The sequence below is a fragment of the Pan paniscus genome, chromosome 5 (assembly GCF_029289425.2).
Source record: "Pan paniscus chromosome 5, NHGRI_mPanPan1-v2.0_pri, whole genome shotgun sequence".
Lineage (NCBI taxonomy): Eukaryota > Metazoa > Chordata > Mammalia > Primates > Hominidae > Pan > Pan paniscus.
Genome location: NC_073254.2, coordinates 99,023,534 through 99,044,686, shown reverse-complemented (window position 1 = coordinate 99,044,686; position 21,153 = coordinate 99,023,534). Strand labels below are relative to the sequence as shown.

The window sequence follows — 21,153 nt, the reverse complement described above, 5'->3', positions numbered from 1 at the left end:
ATAGCTTTATTAAGTTTTTTGTGTTTTTTAGGTATAAATTTTAATGTTTATTGAGTTTGTCTTCATCACTGTGTTGTACTTTATCAGTTTTTTAGTGTTTATTGGTTGTATTCTCTTCTGCAGAAGACTTCTCACATTTATTCCAGCAGAAGAAAAATAACCCAGCCACATGGCATCTTATCTTCATGGTGGCAGGGTAGCTTTATGATCCCCATTTTGGTTTCCAATTTGCCTCTGCCTATTACATATGCCTCATAGCCCATTATCCTTTTTCTTACATCATTTCTATAGGTTTGATGTAGATACAGAAGAGTTCAGTGTTTGGTTTAGTCTTTTATCATGAATCCTTATGTCTGTCATTAATTAGAAAAAAAAAACAGCGTTTTTGTAACTAATCAATCAGCAAGTAAATGTCAGCATAACCATGATAAGCCTTTAACTTGATGAATGTTAAAATATTTGAGTTGGTACTATAACCTCATCCATTTAAGTGAAATCTTAAATATGAACAAATGTTTTTATTGTTGTTGTATGTTAGGATAAATTGTCTCACTTTGTCACCCAGGCTGTAGTGCAGTGGTGCAATCATCCCTCCCTGCAGCCTTGAACTCCTAGGCTCAAGCAATCTTCCCAAGTAGCTGGGACTATAGGCATGCGCCACCATGCCCAGCTTGAATTTTTTTAATTAAAAAATTTTAACTTTTAAACTAAAAATCCTGCTCTTTAAACAATCTGTGAATAAATTTAATTTATTTTTTTCTAGAATCATGCTCATGAGCATTTCCTGGATCTTGGAGAATCCAAAAAGCAACAGACAAATCAACACAATTATCGTACAAGATCTGCATTGGAAGAGACTCCTAGACCCTCAGAAGAGATAGAAAATGGCAGTAGTTCTTCAGATGTAAGATATCAGCACATTCATAAATTAGATGTCATTTTTACTTATTTTTTTAAATATGAGTTTCATTCTTCGCATTTATTGATATGTTTGTAGATGTAGCTTAAATATGGTATTTTGGGGTCTTATGATACAGCTTTTATTTTCTAAAAATCTATTTCTAGGCATGGCACACATACACATAATTTCAAATCCACAAAATAAACTCATGTGAATTAATTATTCTCATTTTATAGATAAGGATTCTGAGGCTCAAAGATATTTAGACTATACAGTCACCTATTAAGAGGTAGAGCAGGGATTAAATGCAAGTTTGTTTTACTTGAAAGCCAAGCTTTTTAAGTGGTACCATGAAGCTGTAGTGTAGTGTAAGTATAACAACAAATCAATAAATATTTGACAATTTTTGTTAGTTTTTAATCTCTGTACCAGTTTACAGCTTTCTCAGTGTAATTTTTAAATATTCCTCATGCGTCATTATTTCAGTAAATATTACTGTCCTTACTAAATTATATATTATTTCAGTGAAGGCAATCAATTTGCAATCATAAACCAATCTTATTAAGCAGTTAAACCATCTCCATTCTTCTTTTCTTCTCAACCTTTCCCATCACCTTCCTTCTTTACAGGTTAGAGATGTAATCATTTTAGATATTGACTACTATACACTTTTGAAGCCATGTTGTGCTTTGAAATGCTAGGCATATATGAGAATTCTCTAAATATATTCTCTTTATCCAGGGCAACATTAACTCTCAAACTGAGAGTATTCTAACCACAATTTAAGTTAGTCTCCAATAGCTTTGGGTCCTCATATAGCCAGGTCAAACTGATATATTCATTCTAGCAAAAAAAGAGAAATATACTGATTATATGAATTTGACACATGGTAATTTGGATAGACATACAAAACATAAAATACATGTGGGCTAATTATTTATCTTATAAAATGTCTCTTTATTTTTGAAAGAGTTTCCTCTAAATATTAAGTTTCTATATAATATTTAAAATATTCTGTTTATTAGAAACTTAAGAACTGTACTTCCAGAAACACATCTGTTACAATAAGTCCTTCAAGTGTCTTCAAACTAATTTATTTATGCTTTAACATCCTTTTAGAAATTTAGAATATATTTCTAGAGGAGTCCATTGAGAACAAAGTATCACTTTGGGCACAGTATACTAATTAATTGGAAAGAATTCTGATTTTTTGGTTCAGATGTTTTGTACTTTAGTATTTTGTATTTGGAATGTAGGAATAATTCTGTTTCTTTTTCCCCCCTTTAAGGAAGTAACACACAAAATGTGGGAAAAATCATATCACTTGCTTAGATTTGTTATATCGAGCAGTGATTAAATTTGTTAATAAAATATGCTTTTTGTTAATAAAATATGCAAATGTGATTTTTTCATTTTTGCTTAGTTTTCATAACTGTGGAATAGACATATAATTCACATTCTTCATTAAAACATCAAAATGGGAAAACTTTTGTCCCTAGTATATTATTTTATTTAAATATTAAAAGAATCCACCCCATTGTCCTCTTTAAAAGTTATCTGAATATGCCCAGCAAGTAAGTAACACCATTCTTACAGAATGTTGTCCAGGGTTTGGACTAAAGTGACCTGGGCTTAAATCAAGTTTTGTTGCTTATTAGTTGTGCCACCTTGGGCAAAATTCTCAAATTTTTAAAGCTTTAGTTTGTTTATTTAAGTAACTCTCTATCACCAGTAGTGCATTGTCAAGCCCAAATGGGGTGATACATACAAAGTGCTTAGAATAGTTTGTAACATACAGTAAAAGCTTAATAAATACGAGGTGTTATTGTTATTGGAGCATAAAGTTTATTTAAGTGAGGAAGACATGCAACATTTTTGCCATCAAAAAACCCAACTTTATGAAGAAAATGCTTTCACAGATAATATTCTTTGTTTACTCATGAATATTTACCAAAGAGAAACAGAGTGTTTAAGTATTTTTTAATCCTTTACCATTTAGATAAAATAAGACCAGAAGTGGAACATCCTTTTTTATATGGGACGGCTGTTTTAATAAGTAAAACATAAATGTGCCTATAATAAATAAAACATAAATGTGCCTTCTCAAAGCACCTATAGAAGAGAAAGCTTAGTGTTTTAAAAAGGCTCAAGAAGTAAAAATTAATTTCAAATGTAAATATGGAATTTGATATCATTTTATCTAGATACGTTATGAGGCTTTTACAATGGTAATCTGTAGGATTGCTCTGAATCCAATATTAGTAAGTATTATGTCTTTATATACATTTACATATTCTCATTTATTTGTGAAAAAAAGGTAAAAGCTGTATTTTGCAACTAATTTTTTAAACAGAAGCAGCTGACTCTTTTATTATTTTATTATTATTATTTTTGAGACAGTCTCTGGAGTGTAGTGGTGCGATCTCAGCTCACGGCAACCTCCGCCTCCTGGGTTCAAGCAATTCCGTGCCTCAGTCTCCCAAGTAGCTGGGATTACAGGCATCTGCCACCATTCCCAGCTAATTTTTTGTGTGTTTTAGTAGAGACAGGGTGTCGCCACGTTGGCCAGGCTGGTCTCGAACCCCTAACCTTAAGTGATCTGCCCACCTCGACCTCTCAAAGTGTTGGGATTACAGGCGTGAGCCACAACACCCTTTGCAACTAATTTAAATCAAATTTTAAATATCCCAATATGACTGATATTATAAGATATCACTGATATTTTCTGTAATCATAAAATGTTATTTTATAAAATTATGCAATAAGACATGTATTCAACATATCTTAGGAAGGCGAAGTAGTTGCTGTCAGTGGTGGAACATCCGAAGAAGAAGAGAGAGCATGGCACAGTGATGGCAGTTCTAGGTAAATGAATGCTTTTTATTTTTCCAAATGTTATATAAAATCTTTAGAAAGGTGTTTTTTTTTTTTAACCAGCAACACGTTTCAAAGTCTCTGTAAGTTCAAAGTTCTTCAGAGAGTTTTTGAAGTTGTATGAAATGTAGATTTTCTGATATATGTTCTCTATAGAAAATAATTTTTTGGTGATTGCAACTAGATCTGCAAAATGATGCTTTTAACTTTATCATCTTAGTATTGTTTCTTCTGAATACCATTATAATGTTGAATTGCAAACCAGTTTCATTACTGGTTTTGAAAAGTGTGAAGTTAAGAAAGCAATGCAAGCCTCCTGAGTTAACTATCTTATATAGTGGAATTTATGGAATACTAATGATAAGAGGAATAAGCTCTTCTTTTTCTTGTTATGCCTACCTTATTTGACCACACCAGTGAGGATTCCTTCAACTCCTTGTACTGGCGATTCACATTGTTGCAGAGCTTATGACCTTGGCTAACTTTGCAAGGTCTTAATAGCAAAAAGAGAGTATAGCCTTTGGGGATGGCAATTATGATTAGCTGCTACACTTATCCCCCACCTTAGTGGCTCTTAAAATAGAAGAGACAAAGTATGAAGTAGAGGCTGTAAGAGTTCCTCAGTTGTACAATCAAGGGCTCTCCTATTCCCACAGTAGTGATTTCTGGTAATGATGTGCAAATGTGTGTGGTTATATCTAGTAGTTTTATGTATTCAAAACAGGTCAATGAAGGAAAAATTGAATTTCTTTTGGCTCGACAGCAGAATCAGAGTATTTCAAACCCTGAGATGACATAGGAGTTCCTGTATTAAAAGAGTAGTGGTGGTTTTAGCAGTTGAGGACGGTTGTAAAGAATGCTGGACTCTGGAGTTTGTAATTATGTTTATGCTGACAGCAGAAGATCTTCTGTAAGAGCCAAGTACTCCAGAGAGTGATAACTGTGTGATTTGGCAGGTACTATTTACAGTGGCCATGGCTGGAGCTAGTATAAATAAAATGCTCATAAGTTGAAGACAACCTATTTTAGAATAGCATAGCTGAAAATAGTGTAAGTTCTTAAAAATCATTTTAAATTTCATAGTGAAATCACTAAATCATGCTAGAGAACATCTTAATTATTTGATTCTTATCTGGGATGATTAGGATAATCAGAGATTTAGGTACGTGCTTATAAAGAACATTTGGACAGTGGAGAGGGGTAGTGGGGAGGGTTAGTGACAATGGAATAAAGCTCCAGAAAAATCTGCTTTTTCAGTGTTAATGTTAACAGCAGTATTTTTAGAGGCATGAGGTCATATATCATTAAATCTGGGAAAGCTAATTATTGCTTTTAACGTAGTATAACTTAGGTTCCTTTAAGACATTTATGTTCATAAAATTGTACAAAATAAGTAAATATGCTCACATACTAAAATTAATATAGAAGATAATACAACTAGATTCTTTATTTTGCAACATGATTGGTTCAGTAAATCATTTGTCAATGAAGGTACACTAAAAAGAAATGACAAACATGATTGGAAGCAGTATACAAAATATAGTAAGGCCTGTATTTTTCTGAATCATGGCATGCTTTGAAGCATAAGATACACCTAACGTGTAGGGTGTAGGTAGGTAGAATAATTTTATCTAAATGAAATTTTGTTACTTTACATGCAGAGTAAAGTTTGCAAACACAGTCTTTCCCCTGGGTAGGAACACTTCTGACTCTGCCAGTTCAATATCCAGCTACCCTGAGAGCACTAGTACTGGACCATAAGAGTTCCCCCTGTCTGGAACTCCCACCTCCCCTTAAAAAAGGAATCCCCATATCTCCTTAATGTTGTCACCTTCTGTGCTCTCCACGCTCCACGGTTATCTTTTTGCTGTCAATAGAACTGAGAAAAGTGACCCCCTCTTATTTTTATATGCTCACAGAATTTGTAACATATGCAACACTCAGAAGTCAATATTTTTCTTAAAATCTTGGAAGGTACTTAAATTTGTTTTTTCACTTAAAGTTGTGACTTTATGTATCTTCAGGTTTTGGGGGAGTTTTTTTGCGATATTTAAGTAAAGCCTATAGAATTTCAAGAAACTTTTGAAGATGAGTTGAAAATTAGGGAAGTTTTTTTTGTTAGTTTAAGTATTTGTTCTGTCATTTCTCTTTATTATAATCTTTCTTTTCGTTTTTATAAAACAAGTCTTAAAATTTTATCTTGTGTGTTGTCTAATAATCCCTTCTCTCCTTCTAGTGACTACTCCAGTGATTACTCTGACTGGACAGCAGATGCAGGAATTAATCTGCAGCCACCAAAGAAAGTTCCTAAGAATAAAACCAAGAAAGCAGAAAGCAGTTCAGATGAAGAAGAAGAATCTGAAAAACAGAAGCAAAAACAGATTAAAAAGGAAAAGAAAAAAGTAAATGAAGAAAAAGATGGACCAATATCACCAAAGAAAAAGAAGCCCAAAGAAAGAAAACAAAAGGTTTGGTTTTTAACATTACAAATTTGGTGTTTTCTAGAGAAACAGTTTAAAGCACACATCTTGAAGTACAATTGATCACAAACATTGTTGAAGTGTATCAGCAAATAATAATAGAAAAAACTCAGAAGTACACAGTAGTAAAAAAGTTTACCTAAATATATTTAGTTTATTCGAGTTTTTAGGTATTTAACATGTAAAAGTATTTACTTACAAAATTGCCATATTCTAAACATTGAACATTTAACCTTAAAAAGATCAGATTTTTCTTGACAGTTTGGTGGGATTTTTTAATGTGAAATACATAATGATACAAAACATATAGTATATTAGTCTATGAATTGCCTTTATGTTTAACCATCCTTATTAATTGTTATTGCTGAAAATAAACAAAGTCTGTGAGGAACATCACACAGAGTAGAAATGACACAACTTGTTACAGTTGACCCCAAGGCGAATATGAAGCTAAAGTGGGGTAAGATGGTCTTGTAACATTCCTTCATTAATCTACAGTGTGTGAGCTATAAGTTTTCAGTCCTTTGGTCAGTAGCAGTATTGATTTGATTACCACAATTAGGTCTGTGGACAATTTGAGAGAAAGCAGAGAACGTAAGAAATATTATAGGAAGAATATCTGTCAGCTCTTATGGAGTTGAAATTCTTTAACATAGGAATGAAAATGAGACCTGTTTAATTTTTGTTCTAAAGTAAATACAACACGAGGGGCATGTTTTCTGCTTCCCAAAAGACTGTAAATGGGAAGCAGTATTTGGTTAAAAGGAAGATTTTTTTGTAACCTCTACCATTTAAGTATAAATTGTCGTTTGTAGAATTAAATAGGAGACCGTAGGGTCTTTATTCCCACAGAGCTTTCAAAAAGTATAAGAATATATCTCTTTTAAGTGTTTATTTTATCTACATTTGTTGAGTTCTTGTTTCAGCTTTATAATTATGAGTTACTTTAATTTGGATTCCACAGCTGCTGTTTTTCTTGTTGTCTCCTTTGCTTTTGTTTGGGGAAGCTTTACCAAAGAGAATGCCACACATTTACCCACACATTTTCTTTTCTACCTTGTCAGTGATGATAAATGTAGTCTGATTTGTTATTTTATGTATGTAGTAGACAGATTGGTTAAAGAAAACTGATTTAGCCATGTGTCTGGCTAATTAGGTAAATATTCTTTTTCATCTCAGGACAGTTTTGATGAACTTTTGAGGTTTGCAGTGATAAGTTACTGTGAGAACAGTTCCTTCATCCCAGGAGTACAGTTTGCTTCATCTGGTCCCCTTAATTTGATAATTTTCCTCAAACTAATACCATGGGCTCCTTCATGCACTGGCACATATAGATCTATTGTTAACATTTGGCATGTTTTAATTTCACTGTGTTGTTGCAACAAAGTATTGTGATAGGATGACTCTGCCAATACAATTATGTGGGTCACTTTAAATATGGTAAGGTTAGGATACTGGAGGGTATTCCCTTTAGTTTAAATTTTGTTCGCATGCCTAGCAGTGATGTAACAGTAGATGGACTTGTTCTTATTCCCTAGTCCTCTAGTTATCTCAAATAAACATAAAAGTATTTCCATTCTTAAACAGGGTCATCTTATGTTGGGATTTCAGATGAGATTTCCTAGAGGAAATAAGATTTGAGCTGCACCTAGAAGCAAGCATTCCCATGGTTGGAAAGGAAAGAAATTATTTATACTTTCCATATTTAAAAAAACCTCAAATCATGGAGCTGGAAATGTTAAAGAATACTCAATGCATTCTTAACCCTTTAATGGTTATAATTAATAAGTGACAGAAATCTTCCTCAACCAAACATTCTAAGTTCCTCAGGAATTATTGGGGAATAAGATATGTCCTCATAATGATTTTTGGTGATGCCCAAAGTCTTTCAGTCATACATATGATTATTCTTATTTAATATACAACTTACCTGTCTTGATGTAAAAGTTGTTAGCTTCCCCATTGAACATAGATAAATTCCTTATGGGGAGAAATCCTTGCCTAGCAATTAATAGTCCATATTGAGGCTAGAATTATGATTTTCAAACTTTTCTGTCTTTCTTTTCCTTTTTATTAGTCAAAGGAAACCTTTTTCAAACAAACTTTTAGCTCCTCAGTATACAAAACTGAAAGCAGCTGCTCTGAATAAAGCACAGTGGAAGTTCCTGGGTTGTGGGATCTCTGTGATATACTCAGTGCATAACATAATGGCTACTTTATTTGATAACTGTGTATATATCAAATTACTGCTTGGGTATCATTTTACTCCTCACATCCAACACCTACAAAACTTATTTACCAAGCTTTTTTCTCAAACCCGCTGTACCCCAGCCCTCTATCTCCGTAATATGACGACTCTCTTAGTTGTTTATACCAGAAACCCTGGAGATATCTTTGATTCCTCTTTTTCTCTCATATTCCACATCCAGTCCATCAGGGAATTAATTATCTAATGGATTATAAGTATATTCAGCACTTTACTGTTTTTCACCACTCCACTGCCATCACATTGGTGTGAATCACCCTGAACTCTCATTTATATTACTGTGGTAGCATCTCATGTGTCTTCCTGTTTCTCCTTGTTTCTCCCTAGGGTCTATTCTTTAAAGCATAGGTTGACAGATTTTTTCTACAGAAGGCCAGCTACTCTGCCATAATAGCATTTATAGACAATACATAAATGGGTATGGCTGTGTTCCAATAAAAATTTATGAAAATTGTGGCAGGCCAGACTTGCCCTGAGGGTCATGATTTGCTGATCCTTGTTTTGATGCATCCAGAGTGATCCTTTTAAAATATAAGTGAGATCGTACTGTGCTTCTGCCTAAAATTCTGTAACGAGCCCATCTCACGTACAGTAAATTCCAAAGACCTTTACCCTAACTCTCCAGGGTAATGCTCTTGATGTGTTTGACTGAGAAACACTCAGTGTGGCTGTGGCTAATAGGAAAAAGAGGAAAATGACAACTACTACAGTTGGGAAGTAGTAGTATTACCTATTGCAAGTAGTGTTCTCTGATATCATGTTATGGCATTGCTTCTTTTAGTAAACAAGTATTATTTTATACTGATAATTACACTACCTTGTTTTTAAAAAAACACAAGTAAAATGTAGCAGTCTTAGTGTACAATCATTTTTAATGTTTTACATGTGATTCACAAAAGACTTTAATCAATTGCATAACATTTTTTTACTTGTAAAAATATTAGGTTTCAGATGTTCTTAGAAAGTTCATTTTTTTCCTGAGTCTGAGGTAACAACATCAAGACCATTGTGGCCACTTGTGGGTGACCAGCAAAGTTAAGGAACTTTCTCAGAGGCATAGTTTCTCATGCTGTGTAGAAGTGTAATGTCCAGCTTATGGAAATAATTAGCTTTCTACATCTTGCACTACTCAACTCCTATGAGAATACCTTATTTAGTTGTAACTTACTATAACTAGGATTAAAAAAAACTCTAGGCTGTCTTGGTTTGTTATATGGAATGTTTATAAAATTGATAGCATTTTGAAAGGAAAGGAGAATACACAGAGCTTGTACTTTGGGGTTTGTGGGGATATCTTGTTACCTTGTTGTGAGTGTTGGCTATGGATTTTTGGGTTTTGCTTCTAGTTAGTTCTCTTTGTAGACAGTGATTTGGAGAGATTGAATAACTGTGTTGCCACTGCTGCCATTTTTTCTAGAATAAGTGTTTTGTTGCTTAAAGGATAGTCATCTCTCAGTAGACACGGAGGATTGGTCCCAAGACCCCTGCAGATAACAAAATCCAGGGATGTTCAAGTCTCTTATAAAAAATGGCATGTAGTATTTGCATGTGACCTACACACAGTCTCTTATATACTTTAAATCATTTCTAGATTATTTATAATACCTACTGCAGTGCCTACACATCATTTTATTTGTGTGGATTCAACATAGTATTCAGAATGTAGCAAATTCAAGTTTTGCCTGTTGGAACTTTGTGGAATTTTTTTCCCAAATATTTTCAGTCAAGGTCGGTTGAATGCATGGATGTGGAACCCACGGATACACAGGGCCAACTGTATATAATATTGTACAATGGTGCCCTTCCCCTTTTATTTAATCATCTTTATAGTTATTTTAAAGAGTAGATTGGTGGATTAATGCTTTTTTGATTATTACTTAACAATGTTCTAAATTTTGTCAGAGATTGGCTGTGGGAGAACTAACTGAAAATGGTTTGACATTAGAAGAATGGTTGCCATCAACATGGATTACAGATACTATTCCCCGAAGATGTCCATTTGTGCCACAGATGGGTGATGAGGTACTTTAAAAGTTTTAAATTATCCATTTTTCCTCACATAGTTTTAAACATTTTTTAACAGCTCTTGAAATAGACTTCTGGAAAATAGAAGCAGTTTTGTAAAGTATCTCATTCTAGATGTTTGTATCTATGTATGGAGAAAGTACAATTAGGAGTGAAAATCTAATGATAATCTTCTTTGAAGCTGCTGTAAATCTGAATATTATAAGAATGAAAATTTTGTTAGTGTTTTAAAAAGAAATGTATGTTTTAGTAAGAGGGTTTTATTGCCAGCTTTCTTTTTCTTTTTAAATTAAAATATATTCATTTATTTTAAGGCTTAATGTATACCATGTTAAAGGAAAAATGAAATTTAGCAATTTATTTTCATTTAATTTTATTTCAAAAAGTGTTAGTGTTTTGTTTACCCACAGTGTTCACAGTTCATTAGATCTTTAAAAAATCTATAATCTTAGAATAAGAAATACTGTTTAATTTTTAAGAAAATGAGGATGAGACCATTGTTTTAGAATATGTACTTGTGAATTTAGAATGAAAATGTAAGAACTGGTCTCAACATTTTTTACTCAAGGTTAATGTCTCCTTGTTTTGTACACAAATTTTAAGAGGCAGTGTTATCTGGTGTCCAACAGATTGACCATAAATAAATTGGGAATTAAAATAGAGGCTTCTTTAGCAAAGCACACTAATTTACAGTTTAAAGTGGTAATTGACACTTTAAGAAAAAAAAAGAAAACAAAAACTTTTTAATGCTAGAGTGATTCTAAAGAACAGTCTGAAAGAATTTATTTAAAAATCCTACTTGCCTCATACGACTTGAAGACCACAGAGCATTACCACATTGTTGTGGTATAGTACAGTGATAGATCTTAACATCCTGTAGCATTAAGATGTGAAATTATATTTAATACATTATTTCAACATGGCCAGAAAAGTTTGTAATTCCTTGTTGAATGATTTCCTTTCAAAATGGTTAGGTTGTCTTTTTAGCTGCTGGTGCTTAAAGGTGCTTGAAGGTCTTCATTATTCAGCACTATTCCATCATTTAAAGTTCCAGACAACTGGAGCAATAATAGTATTTTTTTTTTTTATTTAAGTTTTAGGGTACATGTGCACATTGTGCAGGTTAGTTACATACGTATACATGTGCCATGCTGGTGTGCTGCACCCACTAACTCGTCATCTAGCATTAGGTATATCTCCCAATGCTATCCTTCCCTGCTCCCCCACCCCACAACAGTCCCCAGAGTGTGATGTTCCCCTTCCTGTGTCCATGTGATCTCATTGTTCAATTCCCACCTATGAGTGAGAATATGCGGTGTTTGGTTTTTTGTTCTTGCGATAGTTTACTGAGAATGATGGTTTCCAATTTCATCCATGTCCCTACAAAGGACATGAACTCATCATTTTTTATAGCTGCATAGTATTCCATGGTGTATATGTGCCACATTTTCTTAATCCAGTCTATCATTGTTGGACATTTGGGTTGGTTCCAAGTCTTTGCTATTGTGAATACTGCCGCAATAAACATATGTGTGCATGTGTCTTTATAGCAGCATGATTTGTAGTCCTTTGGGTATATACCCAGTAATGGGATGGCTAGGTCAAATGGTATTTCTAGTTCTAGATCCCTGAGGAATCGCCACACTGACTTCCACAATGGTTGAACTAGTTTACAGTCCCACCAACAGTGTAAAAGTGTTCCTATTTCTCCACATCCTCTCCAGCGCCTGTTGTTTCCTGACTTTTTAATGATTGCCATTCTAACTGGTGTGAGATGGTATCTCATTGTGGTTTTGATTTGCATTTCTCTGATGGCCAGTGATGGTGAGCATATTTTCATGTGTTTTTTGGCTGCATAAATGTCTTCTTTTGAGAAGTGTCTGTTCATGTCCTTCGCCCACTTTTTGATGTGGTTGTTTGTTTTTTTCTTGTAAATTTGTTTGAGTTCATTGTAGATTCTGGGTATTAGCCCTTTGTCAGATGAGTAGGTTGCGAAAATTTTCTCCCATTTTGTAGGTTGCCTGATGGTAGTTTCTTTTGCTGTGCAGAAGCTCTTTAGTTTAATTAGATCCCATTTGTCAATTTTGGCTTTGGTTGCCATTGCTTTTGGTGTTTTAGACATGAAGTCCTTGCCCATGCCTATGTCCTGAATGGTAATGCCTAGGTTTTCTTCTAGGGTTTTTATGGTTTTAGGTCTAACGTTTAAGTCTTTAATCCATCTTGAATTGATTTTTGTATAAGGTGTAAGGAAGGGATCCAGTTTCAGCTTTCTACATATGGCTAGCCAGTTTTCCCAGCACCATTTATGAAATAGGGAATCCTTTCCCCATTGCTTGTTTTTCTCAGGTTTGTCAAAGATCAGGTAGTTGTAGATATGCGGCGTTATTTCTGAGGGCTCTGTTCTGTTCCATTGATCTATATCTCTGTTTTGGTACCAGTACCATGCTGTTTTGGTTACTGTAGCCTTGTAGTATAGTTTGAAGTCAGGTAGTGTGATGCCTCCAGCTTTGTTCTTTTGGCTTAGGATTGACTTCGCAATGCGGGCTCTTTTTTGGTTCTATATGAACTTTAAAGTAGTTTTTTCCAATTCTGTGAAGAAAGTCATTGGTAGCTTGATGGGGATGGCATTGAATCTGTAAATTACCTTGGGCGGTATGGCCATTTTCACAATATTGATTCTTCCTACCCATGATCATGGAATGTTCTTCCATTTGTTTGTATCCTCTTTTATTTCCTTGAGCAGTGGTTTGTAGTTCTCCTTGAAGAGGTCCTTCACATCCCTTGTAAGTTGGCTTCCTAGGTATTTTATTCTCTTTGAAGCAATTGTGAATGGGAGTTCACTCATGATTTGGCTCTCTGTTTGTCCATTGTTGGTGTATAGGAATGCTTGTGATTTTTGCACATTGATTTTGTATCCTGAGACTTTGCTGAAGTTGCTTATCAGCTTAAGGAGATTTTGGGCTGAGACAGTGGGGTTTTCTAGATACACAATCATGTCATCTGCAAACAGGGACAATTTGACTTCCTCTTTTCCTAATTGAATACCCTTTCTTTCCTTCTCCTGCCTAATTGCCCTGGCCAGAACTTCCAACACTATGTTGAATAGGAGTGGTGAGAGAGGGCATCCCTGTCTTGTGCCAGTTTTCAAAGGAAATGCTTCCAGTTTTTGCCCATTCAGTATGATATTGGCTTGTGGGTTTGTCATAGATAGCTCTTATTATTTTGAAATATATCCCATCAATACCTAATTTATTGAGAGTTTTTAGCATGAAAGGTTGTTGAATTTTGTCAAAGGCCTTTTCTGCATCGATTGAGATAATCATGTGGTTTTTGTCTTTGGCTCTGTTTATATGCTGGATTACATTTATTGATTTGCGTATATTGAACCAGCCTTGCATCCCAGGGATGAAGCCCACTTGTTCATGGTGGATAAGCTTTTTGATGTGCTGCTGGATTCGGTTTGCCAGTATTTTATAGAGGATTTTTGCATCAATGTTCATCAAGGATATTGGTCTAAAATTCTCTTTTTTGGTTGTGTCTCTGCCCAGCTTTGGTATCAGAATGATGCTGGCCTCATAAAATGAGTTAGGGGGGATTCCCGCTTTTTCTGTTGATTGGAATAGTTTCAGAAGGAATGGTACCAGTTCCTCCTTGTACCTCTGGTAGAATTCGGCTGTGAATCCATGTGATCCTGGACTCTTTTTGGTTGGTAAGCTATTGATTATTGCCACAATTTCAGATCCTGTTATTGGTCTATTCAGAGATTCAACTTCTTCCTGGTTTAGTCTTGGGAGAGTGTATGTGTCAAGGAATTTATCCATTTCTTCTAGATTTTCTAGTTTATTTGCGTAGAGGTGTTTGTAGTATTCTCTGATGGTAGTTTGTATTTCTGTGGGATCGGTGGTGATATCCCCTTTATCATTTTTTATTGCGTCTATTTGATTCTTCTCTCTTTTTTTCTTTTATTAGTCTTGCTGGCGGTCTATCAATTTTGTTGATCCTTTCAAAAAACCAGCTCCTGGATTCATTAATTTTTTGAAGGGTTTTTTGTGTCTCTATTTCCTTCAGTTCTGCTCTGATTTTAGTTATTTCTTGCCTTCTGCTAGCTTTTGAATGTGTTTGCTCTTGCTTTTCTAGTTCTTTTAATTGTGATGTTAGGGTGTCCATTTTGGATCTTTCCTGCTTACTCTTGTGGGCATTTAGTGCTATAAATTTCCCTCTACACACTGCTTTGAATGCGTCCCAGAGATTCTGGTATGTTGTGTCTTTGTTCTCGTTGGTTTCAAAGAACATCTTTATTTCTGCCTTCATTTCATTATGTACTCAGTAGTCATTCAGGAGCAGGTTGTTCAGTTTCCATGTAGTTGAGCGGTTTTGAGTGAGATTCTTAATCCTGAATTCTAGTTTGATTGGACTGTGGTCTGAGAGATAGTTTGTTATAATTTCTGTTCTTTTACATTTGCTGAGGAGAGCTTTACTTCCAAGTATGTGGTCAATTTTGGAATAGGTGTGGTGTGGTGCTGAAAAAAATGTATATTCTGTTGATTTGGGGTGGAGAGTTCTGTAGATGTCTATTAGGTCTGCTTGGTGCAGAGCTGAGTTCAATTCCTGGGTATCCTTGTTGACTTTCTGTCTCGTTGATCTGTCTAATGTTGACAGTGGGGTGTTAAAGTCTCCCATTATTAATGTGTGGGAGTCTAAGTCTCCTTGTAGGTCACTCAAGACTTGCTTTATGAATCTGGGTGCTCCTGTATTGGGTGCATATATATTTAGGATAGTTAGCTGTTCTTGTTGAATTGATCCCTTTACCATTATGTAATGGCCTTCTTTGTCTCTTTTGATCTTTGTTGGTTTAAAGTCTGTTTTATCAGAGACTAGGATTGCAACCCCTGCCTTTTTTTGTTTTCCATTTGCTTGGTAGCTCTTCCTCCCTCCTTTTATTTTGAGCCTATGTGTGTCTCTGCACGTGAGATGGATTTCCTGAATACAGCACACTGATGGGTCTTGACTCTTTATCCAATTTTCCAGTCTGTGTCTTTTAATTGGAGCATTTAGTCCGTTTACATTTAAAGTTAATAGTGTTATGTGTGTATTTGATCCTGTCATTATGATGTTAGCTGGTTATTTTGCTCGTTAGTTGATGCAGTTTCTTCCTAGTCTCAATGGTCTTTACATTTTGGCATGATTTTGCAGCAGCTGGTACCGGTTTTTCCTTTCCATGTTTAGCGCTTCCTTCAGGAGCTCTTGTAGGGCAGGCCTGGTGGTGACAAAATCTCTCAGCATTTGCTTGTCTGTAAAGGATTTTATTTCTCCTTCAGTTCTGAAGCTTAGTTTGGCTGGATATGAAATTTTGAGTTGAAAATTCTTTTCTTTAAGAATGTTGAATATTGGCCCCCACTCTCTTCTGGCTTGTAGAGTTTCTGCCTAGAGATCTGCTGTTAGTCTGATGGGCTTCCCTTTGAGCGTAACCCGACCTTTCTCTCTGGCTGCCCTTAACATTTTTTCCTTCATTTCAACTTTGGTGAATCTGACAATTATGTGTCTTGGAGTTGCTCTTCTCGAGGGGTATCTTTGTGGCGTTCTCTGTATTTCCTGAATCTGAATGTTGGCCTGCCTTGCTAGATTGGGGAAATTCTCGTGGATAATATCCTGCAGAGTGTTTTCCAACTTGGTTCCATTCTCCCCATCACTTTCAGGTACACCAATCAGACATAGATTTGGTCTTTTCACATAGTCCTATATTTCTTGGAGGCTTTGCTCGTTTCTTTTTATTCTTTTTTCTCTAAACTTCCCTTCTCGCTTCATTTCATTCATTTCATCTTCCATTGCTGATACCCTTTCTTCCAGTTCATCGAATCGGCTCCTGAGGCTTCTGCATTCTTCACGTAGTTCTCGAGCCTTGGTTTTCAGCTCCATCAGCTCCTTTAAGCACTTCTCTGTATTGGTTATTCTAGTTACACATTCTTCTAAATTTTTTTCAAAGTTTTCAACTTCTTTGCCTTTGGTTTGAATGTCCTCCCGTAGCTCAGAGTAATTTGATCGTCTGAAGCCTTCTTCTCTCAGCTCGTCAAAGTCATTCTGCATCCAGCTTTGTTCCGTTGCTGGTGAGGAGCTGCGTTCCTTTGGAGGAGGAGAGGCGCTCTGATTTTTAGAGTTTCCAGTTTTTCTGTTCTGTTTTTTCCCCATCTTTGTGGTTTTATCTACTTTTTGTCTTTGGTGATGGTGATGTACAGATGGGTTTTTGGTGTGGATGTCCTTTCTGTTTGTTAGTTTTCCTTCTAACAGACAGGACCCTCAGCTGCTGGTCTGTTGGAGTACCCTGCAGTGTGAGGTGTCAGCGTGCCCCTGCTGGAGGGTGCCTCCCAGTTAGGCCGCTCAGGGGTCAGGGGTCAGGGACCCACTTGAGGAGGCAGTCTGCCCGTTCTCATATCTCCAGCTGCGTACTGGGAGAACCACTGCTCTCTTCAAAGCTGTCAGACAGGGACATTTAAGTCTGCAGAGGTTACTGCTGTCTTTTTGTTTGTCTGTGCCCTGCCCCCAGAGGTGGAGCCTACAGAGGCAGGCAGGCCTCCTTGAGCTGTGGTGGGCTCCACCCAGTTCGAGCTTCCCGGCTGCTTTGTTTACCTAAGCAAGCCTGGGCAATCGTGGGCGCCCCTCCCCCAGCCTCGCTGCCGCCTTGCAGTTTGATCTCAGACTGCTGTGCTAGCAATCAGCGAGACTCCGTGGGGTAGGACCCTCCGAGCCAGGTGCGGGTTTTTTAAGCCCGTTGGAAAAGCGCAGTATTCGGGTGGGAGTGACGCGATTTTCCAGGTGCCGTCCGTCACCCCTTTCTTTGATTAGGAAAGGGAACTCCCTGACTCCTTGTGCGGAAATTCCTGAGTGAGGCAATGCCTCTCCCTACTTCGGCTCGCGCACAGTGCGTGCACCCACTGACCTGCGCCCGCTGTCTGGCACTCCCTAGTGAGATGAACCCGTTACCTCAGATGGAAATGCAGAAATCACCCGTCTTCTGCATCGCTCAGGCTGGGAGCTGCAGACTGGAGCTGTTCCTATTCGGCCATCTCGGCCCCTCCCCACAATAATGGTATTAATGAATAGAATGAAAGTATGGGATAGTGGCTATCCCAAAATGTTACTAAAAACTTAGCATTTTAAAACACGTTCTTCTACTAGTGGGTGTCAGACTGCTGTGTTCAAGTACTAGTTCTCCAAGACAGTAGTCAGGAGTCACTTAAATTTGATCTTCATGAAATGTGGATAAATGTATGCCCTGCTGTCTTACCAGGATTTGTGTAAGGATTAAAATATATGTGAAAGTACATTTTTCATTTCAATGTTTTCTGCATATGTACAAACTACTTGCTAAAAAAGTTAACAACAAAAAAGGACAATAAGCTTATTAGTCAACGTTATTATACAACATAGATTAACTTATTTTGATTTTAAGAATAAAATGGTGAAACCAGAAAATAACTTTTCATCTTAACTTATAAGTGTGTATTCAAAGTAATGTTATTTAGAACACTTTGGTTATGATTTAGTGATGTCAAGACAACTTGAGAGAAAGGAGGAGGGAGAAAATATTAGAATTTCTATTAGCTCAAAAGGCATTAGATTTTCTCTTTGCAATTTCAGCTGATACCCTGTATATTGGATTAAAGGAAACACATCCAGGTTGTAAGATTATGACTTTATTTTTTAGGTTTATTATTTCCGACAAGGACATGAAGCCTATGTTGAAATGGCCCGGAAAAATAAAATATATAGTATCAATCCCAAAAAACAACCATGGCATAAAATGGAGCTACGGGTATGACATTGATTTATTATTTAATAGCCCCAAAAATACAATTATGGATTTTGGAGAAAATTGTATCAAAGGTTACTATTAACACAATAAGAAACTGCATCATGAAGATACCTTGTTTAATTGAAGCAGTCCTAGAGAGTAGGAGGTGTTTAATTTTCATCCAGAGAAACACAAGATTTGACTGAATTTATATACTCCAATGCAGTTTATGGGTTGGGTACAAAATTTAGTTATAGTGAAAATTAGGTAATAAGTCTAAAGTAAGCTTTTTATTCGTAAATTTGATGCGTATTTCTAGATTTGTCATCAGTAGTTCAGTTACCAATAGGTCTTTGGAATGGTGATAGAAAACTTACTTTAGTAACTATACTTTAGTAAAGTTCTCCTTATTTTTCTTTCCTTTTTTATGTTTTAAAAATTTCATTGTAACTTGCATACTATAAAGTGCACAAATCTTAAGTACAGAGCTCAGTGAATTTTTACATGTACACAGTCATCACCATCCAGATCAAGATTTAAACCAAGAAGTTTTTTCTCAACAATGTGTAGCAGTCTATTTTGTGGTTTATTTTGTAAAGATGGTTTCTTATATTCTCTGTCTCTCTCAGGAACAAGAACTTATGAAAATAGTTGGCATAAAGTATGAAGTGGGATTACCTACCCTTTGCTGCCTTAAACTTGCTTTTCTAGATCCTGATACTGGTAAACTGACTGGCGGATCATTTACCATGAAGTAAGGACTGTTGAAAGAGGCAATGGTTTTCTTAGTATTGTAGATTGTTTTTCAAGATTCAGATACATTTGAACATCTTTTAGGTATTTTTAGGTATGTGACCTAATCAATTTGTTTCTGTTTGTAATTAGATACCATGATATGCCTGACGTTATAGATTTCCTAGTCTTGAGACAACAATTTGATGACGCAAAATATAGGCGATGGAATATAGGTGGGTAATTTATTTAGAAGCTATAGATGTTTGATGTGGTTTTTTTTTCTTAGTAAGTGATTTACTATTTTTCATAATTGAGAAAAAGATTATCAGAGAAATCTTTTTGCTATTTGTAGGAATGTTAATAGCAAAGTAAGATACTATGTCAGAGGTATTGTTAAGTTTTGTTTAGGAATGAAAACAGTCGATGTTGAAATTTCAAACATTTTTTCTGTTACATTTGACTTTTTCTTTTCATGTTTTACATGTTAAGTTAAATTTTTGTATAAAAATATTAATAACAGAATTTAAATTTGAAGCCAAAAGAAGCTTAACAAGATGTATAAGTTTGTACTGGGACTAAAGCTAAACTGACATTTTTCTTTTATTGGTTAATCCTATTATAATCTTTAAAATTAGTATCATAAACAAGTCTCAAAGAAACTAAAATCTGTAAAAGTTTTCAGGCACTTAAGGTGCATTAATTTACATATAGATGATGTGCCACTTATGAGAGTAGTTCTCTTAAAAATTTCATATAGGACCAGTGTGTGTCATGGTATGATGTGTACACGGTATGTATGGTTTGAAAAAGCACATCAATTGATATACCAGTCTGTCCTTCAGTGCCACTAGAATGCATTGACATGGTGGTTTGTCCTTTGTTAAAAACTTGTATGTGCTCTGTAAGGAGAAATTAGGAAAATTTGGAAGTTATCAAAATTATGGACATGGAAGTTAGAAAGAAAATTTACATCTCATGTTCCATTTCCCTAGAAGTTTTGAAAGATGTGTTTCATCAAATAAGGGAGTAACCAAGAAAGGGAAAAGAATGGAATCCCCTCAGGAAACAGGAAGTCCAGAACAGGAAAAGTTAAAAGGAATCCCAAATAATATTCAGTAGAAGCCTCAGGATAGCAGCTACCTAGCAGGTCCAAATCTCCTTCAAGAGGAAGGTCTTCAGGGGGAAAAAATTGGAACACATAACTTACCTAACAAGTTTGTTTTTGTGGAAAATTACACTGAAGAATGTTTTTTACAGCTTGAGCTGTTAGAGATTGTGGGAAGATTTAATTGTAAATTCACTGAAAACCAAGCATTAAAAAAATGAAGCAATTATTAATTTTAGGGAAAACAAAATTATATAAGGAAGGAATTATATGCTGTTTTGCTTAGGAGCAAGCAGTATTTACACAGTCATGATTAAAAATTGAATATGGATTAAATATAATACACATACATTTTATGCACAGTTGTATTGAGGTTATAGTTGTCCCTTAGTATCCACAGGGAATTACTTCCAGGACCTCCATGGATACCAAAATCTTTGCATACATAGGTTCCAGAATTGATCCTACGGAACCCCCCGATGTGAAAAGTTGGCCCTTCCATATTCATGGATTTCACATCCCACTAATACTGTATTTTCAATCTGCATTTGGTTGCTGATGCAGAATCTGCCAATACAGAGGGCCAAATCTGTTTATTGGAAAAATCTGTGTATAAGTAGACCTGGTCAGTTAAAACCCATGTCTTCAAGAATCAACTCTGATACTTACTGTCAAAAATTGATGAGTGAAGAAATCTGTAAGTCAAGAATTAGTAGGTAAAATAGATGAAAACATTTTTCTTGGTTTTGGCTATCAGCCTTTGGTACATCTGATTGTTTAAATTTTTCACATACATTACTTGATATGATAAATTGTATTTTATTTTATTTTTGAGATGGAGTCTTGCTCTGTCACCCAGGCTGGAGTGCAGTGCCGTGATCTTGGCTCACTGCAAGTTCCACCTCCCAGGTTCACACCATTCTACCTCAGCCTCCCGATTAGCTGGGACTACAGGCTCCTGCCACCACGCCTGGCTAA

General features: G+C 35.6%; 1 protein-coding gene across 4 annotated transcripts in view; it reads left to right on the top strand.

Annotated features, from left to right (window-relative positions):
- Positions 1 to 21,153, top strand: part of PHIP (pleckstrin homology domain interacting protein) — a 143,668-nt gene that overhangs the window by 88,973 nt on the left and 33,542 nt on the right. For all 4 annotated transcript variants that reach the window (XM_034962410.3, XM_034962411.3, XM_034962409.3 and 1 more), the window contains 7 exons: positions 764 to 904; positions 3,690 to 3,766; positions 6,012 to 6,243; positions 10,424 to 10,543; positions 18,249 to 18,356; positions 18,965 to 19,089; positions 19,221 to 19,303. In XM_034962410.3, coding sequence (XP_034818301.1) covers positions 764 to 904; positions 3,690 to 3,766; positions 6,012 to 6,243; positions 10,424 to 10,543; positions 18,249 to 18,356; positions 18,965 to 19,089; positions 19,221 to 19,303 — 886 coding nt within the window. The remainder of the gene's footprint in view (positions 1 to 763; positions 905 to 3,689; positions 3,767 to 6,011; positions 6,244 to 10,423; positions 10,544 to 18,248; positions 18,357 to 18,964; positions 19,090 to 19,220; positions 19,304 to 21,153) is intronic.